Below are 17,739 nucleotides of genomic sequence, written 5' to 3' on the forward strand. Positions count from 1 at the left end.
CTCATTGCTTCTCTTGTTTATTATTTCATTGTTTTCCGTCCAATCTCGAGGGATAGAATTAGAGATTTTTGGTGGAAATGACACTAGATAGCCACTTTTAAGCATCTTGTTCACTGTTTATATTATAATGTATTTAAAGATTAGTTAATTCACTCAAACTTCAGGACACGACGTCCTGAGGTTCAAATTTCAGAATATCGTTTCCTAAAGTTCGAAAATTGTGTCGAGAAATTCGAATCTTAGGTACTGAATTTTAAATTAGTAGTTCAGAAATTCAGGATACTTAGTCGTTAATTTCAAATTAGCAGCTCAAGAATTTAGGACATTAAGTCATGAATTTCAAATTAACAGCTCAAATTCAGGATACGAAAATTTAGGATACTTAGTTCTGAAGTTTAAACGAATTGGTTAATTTTTAAAATACATTGTAAATTGTGGATCTATTTTAAATAACATACTTAAAAGTGGCTATTGGTGCACTTCACCCTGATTTTTACTAGCTCTAAATTGTTTATTTCGACATGCTGTTAGATTTTATCTAAGTGAAAGATTTCATTGAAGCTAATCTCCCTTTCCATTGTCTATGACAACACCATGATACATAATAGGTTAAATAGGATAGGTTGTGCTAATTTGTAATACATTATGAAATCTTGGTTGGTACATTTGTTTTATCTATAATAGTGTCTTTTGCTTATGTAGCTATTGCATAAGAAAACAGTGCTTGACAAATTCCCTCAACTTATTTCATAATTAGTCATCTTGACTCTGTCTTGACTTTATAATATTACGCCGACATTAAGACGCATAATCATCATTACATTTGATATTGTAGCTTAATTGTATTGTTGGGAGGGGATGTGTATTCTTTTTCTCTTCTTTAAGCTTTTAAAAATTGTAATGACTATTATCTGGTTGGTATGGTCAAGAAAGTTGGTGTGGCGGGAAAATGTCACTAAATAAATAATTGACAAGTAGAAGTGGTTAATGCCACTTGTTTGACCATACATTTGTGCCCATTTGACAACTCTATGATTGGCCACATGATAATGGTCCACTTAGATTTAGAGTAAAGCCTATGGCTCTATTAAAACTGTGATTGTGATTGGTTCAAATCACCCAACCCCCTCATCTTTCTTGATTTGTAGTTTCAAATCCTTTTTGGACTCTTAAAAAGCATAAGCAGGGTGGGGCAGGGGAGTTGTTAAAAACTTACCTGCATATCATGGTAAGTTATTTAATAAGGTGAAAATGCATATTAATTGTCATGGTTAACTAAAAGTATTCTATTTTCAAACACGTCTGGTATCTATTGATTCAGTGTAAACACCTGATCGGTCAAAAGTAGTTTTTTTTTATAGAAATGACATTAGTTAGTCACTTTAAAGGGCTGTTATTTAGAAATTAATCAGTGCATCCTAAATTTCAGTTTTTTCAGTTCAATTTTTCGGAACAAAAGTGTTTTGAAGTTAAGATTTTTAGTTTAAAATTTCAGATCAAAATAAATACCGACTAATTTCTAAATAAAATTCCTTATAATGATTATGCACTTGCCCGGTCTTCTTTCAGGGTGTGGTTGGGGCGGGTCAAAAGTAGAAAATATACGTGAAGTGGGGCTCTATACCCAACAAGAGTGTCAGGCCACAGTGTAAAGGACAACAAGTATATCTTCTCTTAAGTAAAATTAAAATTGCTTGTATAGTTGAGACAGTAACTGCTGTTGAAAATTTTCTGAATAAATGGGAAGATAGACGAAGATTCTGTTGAATTGATTACAACCCGTGCCTGTATGTGAGCCCACAAGTGGAAGAAATAAAGAAACCAACTTTGCACGACGGGTGTATAAAGCATTTTGGTTTTGGGGGGGGGGGGGGGGGAGTAGGACCCTTGAACATGAACATTAACAGGAAAAACTTGTCAAGTTGACAAATTGGCTGCATTTTATTTTGCCAAAAGATCAACTTAGGGAATCTAAAAACTTGCATTTGATATGACAAAATGTAACATTAGGATTAACGGAAGATAATGCACTCCCTCCGCCCCCTTTTCACTTAATTATGATTGAGTAATATGTATTTTAGCTCTAAATTTATGACTTCTATAATTAAATTATTTGATTTAATGTAAAACATAGAGCCACAAATATTTTGCTCAAAAATATGGCTCCACTAACCATTGAGAAATGAAGGATTCAACTTAAATAGGAGAACTGTACATTTACTGTATTTTCCACCTAGAAATTTCATTTCGGGATTCCTGGGTGGGGTCTTATTTTCTTTTTTGAGTCCTTGTAAGCCAATTGAGATGTTTTCTGCCAGTGTCCTTTTTTCGGTTACAAATGGCCCCCTCTCCCTATTACCCTCACATGCAATCAACTAAGTTTTGCAGGTAGGATGCAGAGTAAAAAAATAGTAACTCAACCGTACGAAAAAAGATGTGACGTAAATAACCTAGCATAATTCAAGTATTAAGGCGGTTTTCATAGTTTCAACTTGTGATTTATAGGTCACACAGAGATAACTTTATCGTTGTTATAAGGTTTCCTTTCTAGGATGCAGAGTAGTACATAAAAATTTATTTTATCGTTGTGGTAAGTACTCTTTCATTATAAACTAAGAGATCTCGGGTTTGAGCTGTTGGAATAAAGTCATCTTTAGTAGGGAGCATTTTATCCTCGCCCTTTTAACGGGATTTTGCGACGCCAATCTGAATTTGATTATACTAAAGTGAATATCGAATACCGAATAAAAAAAATTCAGATTCTTCACTTTTTCTCTAGTTCCAAGTGAAAGATCCGGTGGGCACGACTTAAAGTTGTGACAATTTTTAATAGCAGTTGAAAATATCGAAATTTTAATGGATCAAGCTAAATTCTAAATTCAAAATACTACAAGACGACTCAAATTATATGAGTCTATCAGGGTTGCTCGGATGCTGCTCTACCAAAATCCTAACTTGGAGGCTACTCCACTCTAACTCTAGGTCATCCGTATAAAAAGGATTACATAATCCTTTAAAAGGGGATCTCAAAAATGGAGATCATCTCGAATGTCCCATAAATTCACGGGATACTTGCAAAGAGATCACGATATGGCCGGATCTTGATATTCAAATACTTTAAGAAGATCCACGATATACTTTCATGGATATCAGAAACATCCAAGGAAATCCGCATCATCCTACGTTCGAGAAACACGCTGCTCCATCTCTCGAATCACGGAGATAATCAGAAGAGAAGAATAAAGGGAGAAACAGAATTGTACTCACAATTAATTAATAAAATTACTTTATTCTTTTGTGATTGCAGTTATTTTTCGTGTGTCGAAAATTCGTTGCAAACATCAGTATTACGAGTTCTAGTTCAATAATCAAAAGTAATTTGTATATGATACCTATTAACTTTGTCAGGAAATAAATATTGTAAGATATGTTCTGTTCGAGAATGAAAATCTAAGGGGACGTTTGGTATGATATATAAAGAAAAATAATATATGTATTAGTTTTGGTATTATTAATTTCATATTTGGTACTTGATATTTTTCAACCTATGTATTAGTTATACACCATATTCAGTACTATTCTTATACATAGTAAACTATGACATTAGCAATACTATAGTTTTTAATACATTGATAAACATATATAAAGACAGAACGGGTTTTAATACATCAAATCAAGCATTCGATAAAAAAATAATTATAGCATAACTAATTTCCAACGTTACTAATACATCCTTTAACTACTATTCTCATACACCCTATCAAACGACCCCCACTCTACCCTCGCTTGTCTCTCTTTACCCCAATGACCACTCTCAACTTGCCTTTTAAATACTCTTTCTTTGTCCCCTAACCTTAACACTTGGGAAAAATTAAGATATGGATATACAACTTTGAAATGTGGAGTTGACACCAAGATTCGATGAAAATATTAATTTGGAAAAGGAGAAACAAAGCATACTACAAAAAAAAAAAAAGTAATAGAAATGAATCATAGAGTTCGTTCCTTTGAAAAATAAGACGACGAGGAAAAAATCCAATGGAACTCAACGAATTGATTGAGTTGATTTAAGTGAAAATATGAAAATTAACCTAATTATATCTAATTAGTGTTTTAAAAGGCGTTTTCGGGGCGAGCCGTACCAAAAACGCCCCGGGGCGATAGTGTGGGGCGAAAGTCTCAAGGGCATACGCCCGAGCGTTCGAGGCGCATTATTTTAGTGAGGAATAAGGCTAGAGACTTTTTCAAATTAAAACAAAATTTGTTGAATAAGTTCTTCATATAATACCCAAATTCTCAAAAGTCTTTTTGGTAATTACTCAAAAGGTTTAAAAAGGAACTCAAAAGTATTAAATTTAAAAGTCAAGACCTTTTTTTATTGATTGAAGCCCTAATTCATGGTCTCTCCCAATTCTTTATCTTGTCCGCTAGTCTGCTAATATCTTCCAAAAGCAACGATTTTTTTTTTTACAAATACAAAGAGAACTTCATTATCCTTCATAGCAGCAAGTTCAAAGTTCAAATTGCAGGTTAATCATCCTTTTTATTCCTCAACGTAGAAAATTTTATTCTTTTAGACTCAAGTTACTTGTGCTTGTAAGTAGCGTATAATATATTGTTTTGACTAGTTTTTTGTGGGGCGCGCGCGCGCGCGCGCGCGCACACACACACACACATATATATCACATATTTATAGTTTTCTTCAATTTTTATGAAATTTTACATGTTTATAAATATTTACTGTCATTATATTATTTTATAAAATATTAAAAATTAAATACCTATGGAGCTTACGCCCCATGCCTCGGGGTTTACGCCTGGCTGAGGCATATTTAAGACCTTGCCTTACGCCCACGCCTTTTAAAACACTGTGTCTAATATGAGACATACAATCATTAAATTAAGAGAATTTAACCGAATTATATGTGTACGTAATTGATAGGGTACACGCTAGTGATGTTCGTCGTTCTAATGGTCAACATATATGAGTATTTTTAAAGAATAGATTATATGAGTCTTACTCCAGCAGTAATATAAGATATATATATATATATATATATATATATATATATATATATATATATATATCCTAGAATTGAAATTCTCTTTTCTTATCAAATTGTTCAAATAATTAGCGTCCCCGCAAAAGAAAGTCGGAATTTTTGACATAGATTGATTAATCATCGTGTACAAATCTTTCAAGTAAGCTACTTTACTCGGATACGCGTTTATTGTCTTTTTTCTCTCTTCCTTTTCTAGCTTAATAGATAGCAGTTTTGTCCAGTGGCGTAGTCATACTATGCTAAGGATGGTCAAGCGAATAACTTTTGTCAAATAATTATAATATATTTATAGATCAACTATTAATTTATATGACTATGTATTATATTTTAAATATCTTTAATATAATTGAGTGAGATAATCTAGCGGTCCATGGTATTAAAAGTGAGGTGTTATTCACAATTTTGAATCCATGTCTAAATATTTTTATCTGCTCATTTTATTTGCCAAAATAAAATGGAGACCATCGTGTGTGATAAAAATTTCTTCGACAAAAGGTCTTTACATACTACATACTCTCTCGACTCTCTCGTTCTTTTGGTTTTATGCTTACATTTATTAGTAAAATTTGTTTCGTCATCTTATGTTATATTAGTTTTGATTTATAAGATTATAGTTCTATTATGTATTTTAATTATTTAGATAAATGATGCGTAATTTGATTTTAAAAAAATTCGATGTGTCAATTCATCAAAATATTATTCGAGATTTCTGATTTTGGTACGGGTTCTTTTTAATACCACCTTTCATTTTTTTTTTATTCTTTCAGCAGCCTTGGAGGCCAGCTAAAGATCAACTTACATAAATCTGATAATAACAACTGCTGCAATTTTTGACCAAAACAAAGAAAATGGTCTTATGGGAGAAAAGAGAGGAAGAGAAAAAGTTCCACAATCCAAGTGATCATTAGCCGAGTAGGACCCATTAAGCGTAAACGTAGAACCTATCTTAAGTCGGACAAGAGGTCCCCATTTGTCAAAAGATAAACCTAGGAACTCGCCAAATCCTTATTTTATTTTGCACTTTTATTATATTTTTCTAAATTTTGCAATAAAAGAGAAGGTGGTGGAATATCTATTTACTCTTTGGTACGTCCAAAAATATTTTTCAATTTTCTCGTGCTTGGTTTAAATATTTTTAAAAATATTTTTCTCATGAACATTTTTCTAAAAAAATATTTTCTACTCTCTAACCAAATACTAAAAAATATTTTTCGGAATTCTTTTTCACTCACCAACCAAACAAGAGAAAATAAGTGATAAAACTATTCATTTTCCAGAAAAATATTTTTTAGGAAAATATTTTTCTTCGTACCAAACACATGCTTGAACGTTATGGGTTCGAGATTGTTATCCTTTTAAGTTATTGGATTTTAAATTAATAATTTATATATGTTCAATAATTTTTTAAAAATAAATATAAAATTTGAACAAAAGTTACTGGGTTCGACTGAACCAATAACTCATGCTCTGATTTCATGTGTGCTCGTTCTTTGTTAAGGACAACTACAAGGATGTCTAACTCTTTCTTTTTAATTTACGAATTTAGAATTTAGAGTCAGTGTTGTATAGGGTAAAATATGATATGACACGTGGTTGACTAAAAGGAGGACACATGAAATTCAAGATGGAATGGCTGAGAACCGAACACAGTCATTGCACTTGTCACCGGAAAGGATAACGTTAATAAAAGTATATTAAATGCTCTACGCCCGGTAGTATTTACTAAAAAATATTCTACAACATTAAGGGCGACGGTCCGTTACAAAGAATTTGACATTTACATTCAACGTTACATCTTCATCAATGACCCTCATAATTGGCATTAAAGGAGGACATGATCTTAGGACCTTTTTCCCTAGGCATAACTATAAATAGTGAGCTCAGTTACCATTCTAAAGGATACAAAATTTCTCGCAAGAACATATACTATATTATATATAAAGCTTTATACAATTTCACTCTTTTGCTTTTTGATCTCATCATTGCTGTGTTCGGAAATCGCGTTCACGGAATCACTATCTTTGCTATTTCATCTACATTCCAAGGCTAAGTACTGTGTATTTCTTCGATTATTATATTATTTCAAGATCAAATTAGTTCACTTATCTAGAAACCATATATAAATTCAACTGTACTATTTTACGGGTAAATAATTTGGCGCCCACCGTGGGGCCTAGACAGCCGTGCAATTAAATTGATCCTTGTCTTTTTTACTAATATGTTTTGATTATTTTGTCTTAGAAAAAATCACAAAAAAGAAAATGGCAGATAACACTATTAACGATGCACACTGTTGATACCCAATTTTGCCCTCATATTTTTTTAAATAATATATATACTTTTAAAATATTATTTTTGCATCATTATTTAGCTTACAAATCTATACAAGCACTTTTTATAATTTTTCATAATTTTTAGAGCTTTAAAATTAATTTTTTTGTATTTAAATTACATAAATATTTAGTAATTATCCCTTTGAATTATTTCTGATGACTTAATCATCCAAAATTATTATTTTGAATCCTCATATATGTCTCATAATATTTTTACTTCATTTGTTTATATAATTACTTTAGCATTTTAAAGCTATTTGCATAATCTTGTAATAATAGCCTATATTCATATACAAATGCTCCTTATTTATATTATTGGCGTCAAAATAGAATTTTTATATTTTTATAATGCTAAATCATTATTTTAAATCATTTAAGCACATAAAAATATTTTTATTCATTTACTAATTATTTTGATAAATTATGTGTGTTTAAAAGGCTGACCCAATTTTTAAACCAATTTTCGGACTAAAAAAATGGCCCAACACCTTAGCCTAGTAACCCCAGCCCAAAGTCAAATGACCCCTTTACAAGACCCGGTCGATACCCGTTTTAATTAACCTGCCCCGTTCATTTTAAATCGCAGCCGTTGATCTTAAGATCAACGACCCTCATTTATTCCCCTCATTTTAATTACCCACCCCAACCCTAATCCTCTCATTCTCTTTAACCATCCGCCCTAAAATTCTCTCTTCTCCTCTCCACAGAAACCCTAGCCGCCCTCTCAAATCTCTCCAAATCCGTCTCAACCATGGATTCTCTCCATGATTTCCTTACCTTTTGTGTGTTATCTCGTTATTTTCTACAAAAATATGGTATCACCTAATACTTTCCTAAACATGGCAAGTACTATCTCTCAGAATCTGACCATTCAACTTCAATCGCTTGAATCTGGATAGTATTTAGTCCATATACATCATGACCAAGCTATATGGGTCCGATTAGCCATGATTTCCGGCCAATTTTCGATTTCTGTCAACTAGGGTTTACCTATTTTTTTCCTAATCTGATTTTTATTGATTCTGCATGTTATTACTTCCTTATTTATGTTTGATTTTACAGTATTTTCTTGTTTACTTGTTCGATTTCTGTCACTATATAAACCCCCCATTCCCCTTTGAGAGAGAGCTGAATCGATATACTTTCACTAAAAATTAGAGCTTTGTTCTGTGATTCCCTCATTCTCTTATTCTGTACTTTTATTTTTGGCCGGCTGAAAGCCAAGGCTACCAAGATTCTATTATTCGAACTTTCTCTTGGTGCGAGCATTGCCCAGGGTTCTTTGAAGCTCTTGGGAACTTTGACATATTGAGATTCTGGGTTCTTGTGGAATTTTTATTTTTTACCTTTTGCAATTTTATTTTTTATGTGTCTCTGATTTGCATGTGCTCTCGTTTATGAAATCTATGGCTTAATGTGTTTCTGGGCTACTTTGTGCACAACTCTATTAGTTTTACACTCGTTTTAAATCTCTTTAGCATTTAACTTCTCCTAATGCTGCTAGTTCTGAGATTGTCTATGTCTAACTTGGATAATCTGAACCCTCCTAAGCTCATTTAGCTAGTGTATTGGGGCCTGAATGTTCATGAATATGCTTACCTGCTTTGTTCTGTGATTCCCTCATTCTCTTATTCTGTACTTTTATTTTTGGCCGGCTGAAAGCCAAGGCCACCGAGATTCTATTATTCGAACTTTCTCTTGGTGCGAGCATTGTCCAGGGTTCTTTGAAGCTCTTGGGAACTTTGACATATTGAGATTCTGGGTTCTTGTGGAATTTTTATTCTTTACCTTTTGCAATTTTATTTTTTATGTGTCTCTGATTTGCATGTGCTCTCGTTTATGAAATCTATGGCTTAATGTGTTTCTGGGCTACTTTGTGCACAACTCTGTTAGTTTTACACTCGTTTTAAATCTCTTTAGCATTTAACTTCTCCTAATGCTGCTAGTTCTGAGATTGTCTATGTCTAACTTGGATAATCTGAACCCTCCTAAGCTCATTTAGCTAGTGTATTGGGGCCTGAATGTTCATGAATATGCTTACCTGCTTTGTCATGAATCTCTATAATGAATGCCTCACATCTTTAATAACCTATGTTAAGACCTTCACTGTTAACTATGACTTGTTTCCCTGCTATTGTGTCACTCAGCATGCTCACTTGATCCTATACTCTTTTAGTGATTGCTTGAGGTTTTAAAATAGTTATCTCAACTTGTTTTCCCTACCATGTTTGAACTATTTTGTTTCATGATATTAGGATGAATTCCTAGCATAACTTGGACTTTCTCTAGTTAATTAGTCTACCGTGTCAATACCTGAATGCCTATATTTGCTATTTGACATGTGTTTACTTTCTATCAACTATGATCTACTCCCTCACAGCATGTTTCTGTTTTGCTTAGTCTTATATCCTTAATGACTGTTTGAAACCTTTAGAATGGCCATCTTAGTTTGTGTTTTCATACCATGTTTGGCAAAATTAGGAACTTTAGGCTTCAAATCTCTAAGTCAGTACCTTACTTAAACTTGTTTTGTATTATGCACCTGTGTATGATAACTTTTGTCAATCCTGCAAACTTGTTTCTCCCCTAACTCTTTCAATATGTGGCTGCTTATGTGCTACTTTGCTAAGTGCTGAAGTCCTGCTGAACCTGTTTCTAAGTCCTGTGACCTGCTTGATTAGCTGCGCTGTATGCTCAACTTTGCTATGTCTACTTTAAGCTATAAGTGTATTTCCTCAACTTCTGTCCCTTAACCGTTGTCCATTCTCTCTCATTTGTTACCTACGCTATTCTGAACCTATCATTCTTGGCCGGCTGAAAGCCAAGGCCACCAAGACTCTTGCTACTGACCTCCCTAGTGTGAGCATTGCTCAGGGTCCATTTGAGACTCTTGTGAACTCTGATACACTAGGGTTTGGGGTCTTTTAGCCACTTTCTCTACTACTGAGACCGGAACTACCCCACTCAATTCCTTCTTCCTATTATCTAATGAACATGTTAGCTGGTTAGTTTAAGTGATTTAATGCCTGGGTAATATGGTTGATCTATGGTTGTGTGATTTGGCTTTGAGCTCTTCTATGGATTCTGAGTTGTGCTGATGAATATGGTTCCTTGTTGAAAATCTGGGTATACCACGGGAGAATTGTTGAAGGCCAAGGAGTGCTGAGTATTTCTTTTGGGCATGCTGTGGGCCTACTATCATTATTTGTATAATGTTTGTAATCATATTCATTATTGGGCCTGTAATAACTTTGTAATAAACAATTGGGATGTTAGTAGAAACGGGGGATGGGTAAATTCTGATGTTTGCATGCAAGGGTAGAAAATATGCCTATAGGATTCAATGATTCATCTGCTATATATGACATCCAATCTCTATGTGCACTTTAGAAACCATGGCATTAAGAGAAACACACACTCACACTACTTGTCTACTAGTAAAGCATGAGTTCAAATGCTTCAATTATCCCTGCTGCTACATGTTATTAGAAAATCTGCCCATAGGAAATAAATATTTGTAATCATATTCATTATTGGGCCTGTAATAACTTTGTAATAAACAGTTGGGGTGTTAGTAAAAACGGGAGATAGGTAAATTCTGATGTTTGCATGCAAGGGTAGAAAACATGCCTATAGGATTCAATAATTCATCTGCTATATATGCCATTCAATCTCTATGTGCACTGTAGAAATCATGGCATTAAGAGAAGCACACGCTCACACTACTTGTCTACTAGAAAAGCATGAGTTCAAATGCTTCAATTATCCCTGCTGCTATATGTTATTAGAAAACCTGCCCATAGGAAATAAATATCATTGAATTTTCCTTCAATTTGCATCGCTGCAGCATATCCACTAGAAATCACGCCTATAGGATTTTAATCATTTCATTCGCTACTGTATCGCACTGTTCACCTAGAAAACATGCCTATAAGGTTAAAGTATAACAATAGAATTGGTTCCAATCGCTAATTGTTAGAGATCCTACCTATAGGGTATTACTACTCGCCAAAAAGTGTTAATTTTCTAAACGCTGTTTGCTGCTCGAAAAACATGAATAGTTCTGGGCTTTCCTCCAATAGATTTCATTGTCACTTAGTGCGTAAATCACCTAGACACAACATCTATAGTTAAATAATTGGAAATATGCAATCTCAAATCACCATGCAACAATCATATAATTATTTGGAGATAAGCAACGCCTAGCTTCTGAAACTACTTGTATGTTTTAATGCATAGTCACATAGAAATCATGTCTATAGGGCTTAAGTTCTTAATTCTGAAACGACCTAACATGAAAACTTGTTTCGCGTGCATTTGTTGCTTAAGTGTGGAGGCTAACTTGAGCCCTTAACTGCCCATATTTGAAGTCCAATATGTGTTTTGTATGTCGCCTAGTTTTGACATTTCTGAGCCACCTAAGTAAGGTCTAGAACCACCCTAGTAGAGGTCCAATACCTCCCGAACCATAGGAATGGGACGAGTAGTGCACGCATAGAGCAAGACTTAGAATTGAATTAGCGCACTTCAGGTAAACAGCTTTAACATAGTAATCGGGTAGCAGGAGATGATAGTCTGTGCCCGCTGAATAATATGAGTAACTCCCTATCTCAAGGGAGTTGCGAAGTATTATTTATGTTTCACGGGGTGATCCTTTAGGCTAAAAAACTTATGACCCCTCATCCCCCTCTTTTATATGTTGTTATTAGATCCAAATAGTTGTATCCCTATATTCGTACTAAGATCTGTACTAATCATGTTGTAATGAAATTCTTTGACCTTTATATTCACTTTGTTTATTTGATCACTTAGCCTAATTGTAATCCACATAATCTTAAGTTCGGTCGGGACCTACAGTTGTGGACCTCGAAGAGTGCCCAACACCTTCTCTTTAAGGTAATTTGAGCCCTTACCTGATCTTTGGTGACGCTAACTTGTCAAACAGGGTCATTTGTATAATAGGTTCCCTAGCGCACCTTAAAAACCGTTAGGTGGCAACTCTTCTCTTTTAATACCTATCCTCCATTTAAAAAGGTTGTCACAACGTCGAAAGCCCACTTTCGCGAGAAAACGGGGCACGACAGCATGTCGACTCTGCTGGGGAAATACTTAGGCTCTTACCATAATGAACTTGGCTTATGTGGATTATTTTCTTTGTTATAACATGCACATCCTTTCCCTTTTCCACCTTTATTTGTTTAAATTTGTTTTAACATGCACATCCCTTCCCCATTATTTGCTATGTCAGCTCTTCATTTGACTGCTATATCACGCCTCTCCCATCCCTACTCCCTTACTTGCTTTATTACATTCTCGCATATATTCCACGAACTAACTTCTTCCTTTGTCTTTCTTTCTTATGCTTTTCATGTTTTAACTTATTACCGTATTTGCTGCTTTTACATATTTATCATGCAAATACTTGGCAACATGTTATTATCTCTGCATAAAGCATGCTCCGCATCATACTCCACTCGTGCCAATTATCAACATAGCGACACTTGATAAGTGTCTGTGCTCTTCCAGAATTACCCCTTTTAAATCAGAAAGGCTTATTTGTGGTAGACTAGTCGATCAACGGTGCAGTCGACGGTCCTGTGTCTTTCCCTCTCAAGTTGTCCACTTGAGTGTACCAATCTAGACCATTCTAGAAACCTTACTCCACCATCAAATGTACATGCATCATGTTAAACCTAGTACGGGTTATGACGTTGTAATGTAATTGCCCGCTAAGATAAGCCTTGTCCAAAGTCCGACGGGATTTCCACAATCCCAATGGACACTACCATGTTATGTGCATTACTTGGAGAAAATGTGCCAATATGTTGATCATTATTGTATAAATGGTCGAATTTGGAGGGGGAGAGGGCTAACTCTATTTGCTTGTAGAAAATGAAGCACGAAGTCCCCAGGTTTGGCATGGTCCAAAACATCCCACCTCTGCTACTTGATTGGTGGAAAAATCTTGCGCCTTGCGACAAGAATCATGTGAGAAGGGTCCTTGGTAATTTGTCGTCGTTGCTAGATATTCTGCCAAATAGGGCATTGATTGAGGCCGATACCATGTTCTGGGATGAGAAAAGGGTTGTCTTCCGCTTTGGTGACATAGAAATGACTCCTCTCCTAGAAGAAATAGGAGGCTTCGCTAAGCTGCCATGGGATAGTCCAGGGTTATTAGTGCCAGAGAATCGCACCTCTCGCGATTTTCTAAAAATGCTAGGTTTCAAGAAAAATGACGAGTTGCTTTGTTTGAAGAAGTCATACATCCCATTTGAATTCCTTTATGAGTGTTACGGGCACAGTAAGTCATATCGTATTCATTATGAGGAACTTGCCATTACCTCCTTAGGTTGGACGCACCGCTGAGTTTATGTATTCACCATTTGCTTCTTGGGTTTGTTGATATTTCCAATGAAAGGGGGAATGATTCGCACTCGTTTAGCTATAGTTGCAAGAGCTTTAATGGAAGGCATCGAGGGGCAAACCTACACCATCATCCCTATAATCCTAGCTGAATTGTACCGCGCTCTAGATCAGTGCAAGCAGGGGTTCAGACATTTTGAAGGTTGTAATCTATTATTGCAAGTTCGGTTATTGGAACACTTTCAGAGGGGAGAATACCGCCAAGAGTTTCAGTGACAACCGTTGAATGACTACATAGCTTACCATCACCCAAAGAAAATGAAATTCATCCCAGATAGGTTTGCACAGCCCGGAGGTGCTATAAATTGGGTACGTTTCTTCAGCAATCTGACAGACGAGAAGGTGCATTGGATGTTTGAGTGGTTTCCCAGCAGCGAGTTCATCATCAAGCCAAGGGATACTACTCATTTGGTATTGATCGGGTTCCGAGGCATTTATCCTTATGCTTCTATAAGGGTAATGAGACAAGCAGGAAGAAAACATGTCATACCTCGGGTTTCCAACATGGTCTAGTACAAGGCAGATTTCCAAAGGGACATCATTCCTTTCAAGTTTGAGGCGTAACATATGTGGAACCAGAAGGTCATTGTGGAAAGTGAGACTATCGAGCCAGACAGATACCATGCCGGTCATGTGTATTTCTATCCATCATAGTTGGTAGATGATATAGCGGGAGACGTCAAGCCAGGGGTCGATTTGGAAAATAGGATCATTGATGATGCTGACGAGGCACATGTCAAGTATAGAAGGCTTCGCAAAAGGGTTTTTGAGTCTGAAGCTAGACATCTGGAATAACATAAAGTGGACATGGAGGCAATTAATAAATGGAAGGAAATCGCCACTATGTCTACCGAGAGATTGGAATATTTGGAGCAAGGGTTGATGGAGTTTGAGGGAAAGATGAGGAAGAGGCTTTCTGATTGTCAGAACACGGATGGCAATGAAGGAGGGAATCTAGCAAAGGCTTACCTATTGTTGGATATGCGCGACCTGGGGAACCTGATTTACAGAGTCAAGAGAGCCAAGCATGGAGAAGGTCCCTCAGGGACCAAATAGATTTAGCAAATGATGTTCTTTACTATTTTCTAGCTTATATTAGATTTCGATTGTAATAAGGCTAAACGCCATTAGTAGCTTCATTATTATTGTTGATTTAGTAAAAGTTTTGGCTCGTTTTCACATTAATGAAATGACGCAATATTGGCATCAATTTTCTCCGAGTCTATGTGTCGCTTAGGCCTATCTCGGGCACAATGAGGTCCCCAATTAGGACGCAAATTATTACATGATTTTACAGAACATGTTTAAATACTGCAAGCATTCTTTCAAATATCCCTACTGAGTTGGTTACCTTTGTTTGTTTTTCTTTCTTTTGATTATTCCCATTCCCCAAGGTCGGTTCATGCATACTGGCATCATCTGCATATCACACTAGATCCAGAGGTCCTCCACCTCCTCCTCCACCAAGTGATCTTAAAGGCAGAAGCAAAGGAAAAGGAAAAGTGGATGATTTGAGCGGTATCAGAAAAGACAATGCTACTATATCAGAAAACGTTGAAACTTCAGATGGCCAAATTATTCCAGCACAGAACGAATTGGTCTTACGCCTGGAACAGAAAATCCTGAAGCTACAAGGAGAACTTGAGCAGGTCCGAAACTTGGCAAATCTTTCCCTCACCCTAAACATCCCTAATATCAACCAACAAAATCCAAATGCTCAAAACCCGGCACCATCCCAAAACACACAGAACCAAAATCCACCGCCGAATCCTCCCGCACCACATCAATACACCACAGCTCCTCAGAACCACAACCCTCCACCAGTACCTACTCCTCAACAACAACACCATCATTCGACTTAATATCCGCAAACCACCACTTATCACACTCCCCAGAATGTGCCACAACCTACTCTTGATCCCCAAAACTCAACCAATGACCATCCTTATGCCCAGAGTCCCGAACTTCACCAAAGAAATCCCATATATGTGGAAACTTTACCCTACACCCCACAACAAACCCTATATATACCGGAATCAACCGAGAAACCTGCTCATCAAGAACATGGTGGAAGAACTCAAGAAACTCACTGACATAATTCAGAGCGTCGAAGGAGGTAAGGGCATTGAAGGTTTGAATTATGAGGACTTGTGCGTTCAACCAGATATGGAACTGCCGGAGGGTTACAAACCTCCCAAGTTCGAAATGTTCGATGGAACTGGTGATCCGAAGGTACATAATGTGACAAACTTGTAGGAGTAAGGACATAATGTGACAAACTTGTAGGAGTGGGCAAAGATGAACGAAACTGTTTGAAGCTGTTCATGAGAAGCCTCACAGGAGATGCTTTGTCTTGGTACATCAGTTAAAATCCGAAAAAGTGGGTTAATTAGGTGAGCATGGCGTCAGATTTCATGGATAGATTCAGGTTCAACATAGAAAATGCACTAGATGTTTTCTACATTAAAAATCTCAAGAAGAAACCAACAGAAACTTTCCGCGAGTATGCTACTCGGTGGAGATCTAAAGCTGCAAAGGTAAGGCCAGCACTTGAAGAAGAACAAATGAATAAGTTCTTCATCAGAGCTCAAGACCCGCAGTACTATGAAAGGCTGATGATTATTGAAAACCATAAATTCTCTGACATCATCAAGATGGGAGAAAGAATAAAAGAAGGAATTAAGAGTGGAATGGTGACAAATTTCGAAGCACTATAGGCCACAAATAAAGCTTTGCAGTCAGGGGGTGTCTCTAAGAAGAAAGAAATGGGTGCTGTAATGGTGGCCCAGGGTCCTAAGTCTCCTCTCACATACCAAACACCTCCACCCACATACCGGCCCTCAACCCCCAGATACCAACAACTTGCCACCACCTACCACGCCTATAACACCCAACCCGCATATTATCACTCACCACCACCCGCTCGCCAAAATTACCAAAAACTAAGACCAAACTTCGACCGCAGACTACCCAGACAATACCCTCCAATCGCTGAACCCATAGACTAACTATATGAGAGACTGAAGGTTGCTGGTTATGTCACTCCCATTCCCGCCGTTTTTATGGAAAACCCTGTCTCAGTGGATTAACCCAAACAAGATGTGTGCCTATCACTTAGGCATGGAGGGCCATACCATTGATGAGTGTCGCACTCTGAAGGACAAGATTCAGACATTGATCGACACCAAGGTCATACAGAAGCAACACCCAATGTTCATAATAATCCTCTTCCGGATCACAGAGGTGAGGGAGTGAATGTGATAGAGACCGATGAGGAATGGGATCCGGAAGGGTCAATTGGACTCATTCGGGAGGGGGATAATCCTAAAACATCTCCAGTCACCCTCGCACCCATTGTGGTACAAACCCAAGCACCATTTGAAGTTGAGGTAACCATACCCTTCACTGTGATGGTAGCACCCATGCCATCTTACAAGTTTGACGCTATACCATGGGATTATGTTGCGGAAGCGAGAAGGAAAGGAAAAAGCAAAAATGGAAGAAACAGGTACAACACAAGGCATGACCAAAACTGGCAGGGTTTATACACCTGAGCACTTGGGAGGAACAAACAAGGAAGTTGCATCTAAGCTGCCTGTCCTTGAAACTAGCCCTGACGACCTTTGGAGAAAAGTGCAAGCAAGAGAATACTCTGTGGTTGACCATTTAAACAAAACTCCCGCTCAGATATCTATCTTGTCACTGCTATAAAACTCTGAGACACACAGGAATGCCCTGATGAAGGTGCTGAGTGAAGCTTATGTACCCACCAACGTCACTAGTGTGTAAATGGACAACATGATCGGGCATGTACTCGAAAACCCCAAAATCACCTTTCATGAAGATGAGCTGCTACCAGAAGGACTAAGTCACAACAGGGCACTACATATCACAGTGCTATTTGAAGATAAATTCATCGC

The 17,739-nt window shown here is 36.6% G+C and overlaps 1 protein-coding gene across 1 annotated transcript; it reads left to right on the plus strand.

The window, feature by feature from the left end:
* The first annotated feature begins 16,218 nt into the window (after positions 1-16,218).
* On the plus strand, positions 16,219-16,536 carry LOC138907377 (uncharacterized). The gene has a single exon (XM_070197975.1). The coding sequence runs from the start codon at positions 16,219-16,221 to the stop codon at positions 16,534-16,536; it is 318 nt and encodes a 105-aa protein (XP_070054076.1).
* The last annotated feature ends 1,203 nt before the right edge of the window (positions 16,537-17,739 follow it).

Source organism: Nicotiana tomentosiformis, chromosome 3 (genome assembly GCF_000390325.3).
Source record: "Nicotiana tomentosiformis chromosome 3, ASM39032v3, whole genome shotgun sequence".
In the NCBI taxonomy this organism is placed as follows: Eukaryota; Viridiplantae; Streptophyta; class Magnoliopsida; order Solanales; family Solanaceae; genus Nicotiana; species Nicotiana tomentosiformis.

What these genes read in the sequence shown, in the direction of transcription:
- LOC138907377 (XM_070197975.1), top strand. Translation starts at nt 16,219, where the DNA reads ATGGCGTCAGATTTCATGGATAGATTCAGGTTCAACATAGAAAATGCA.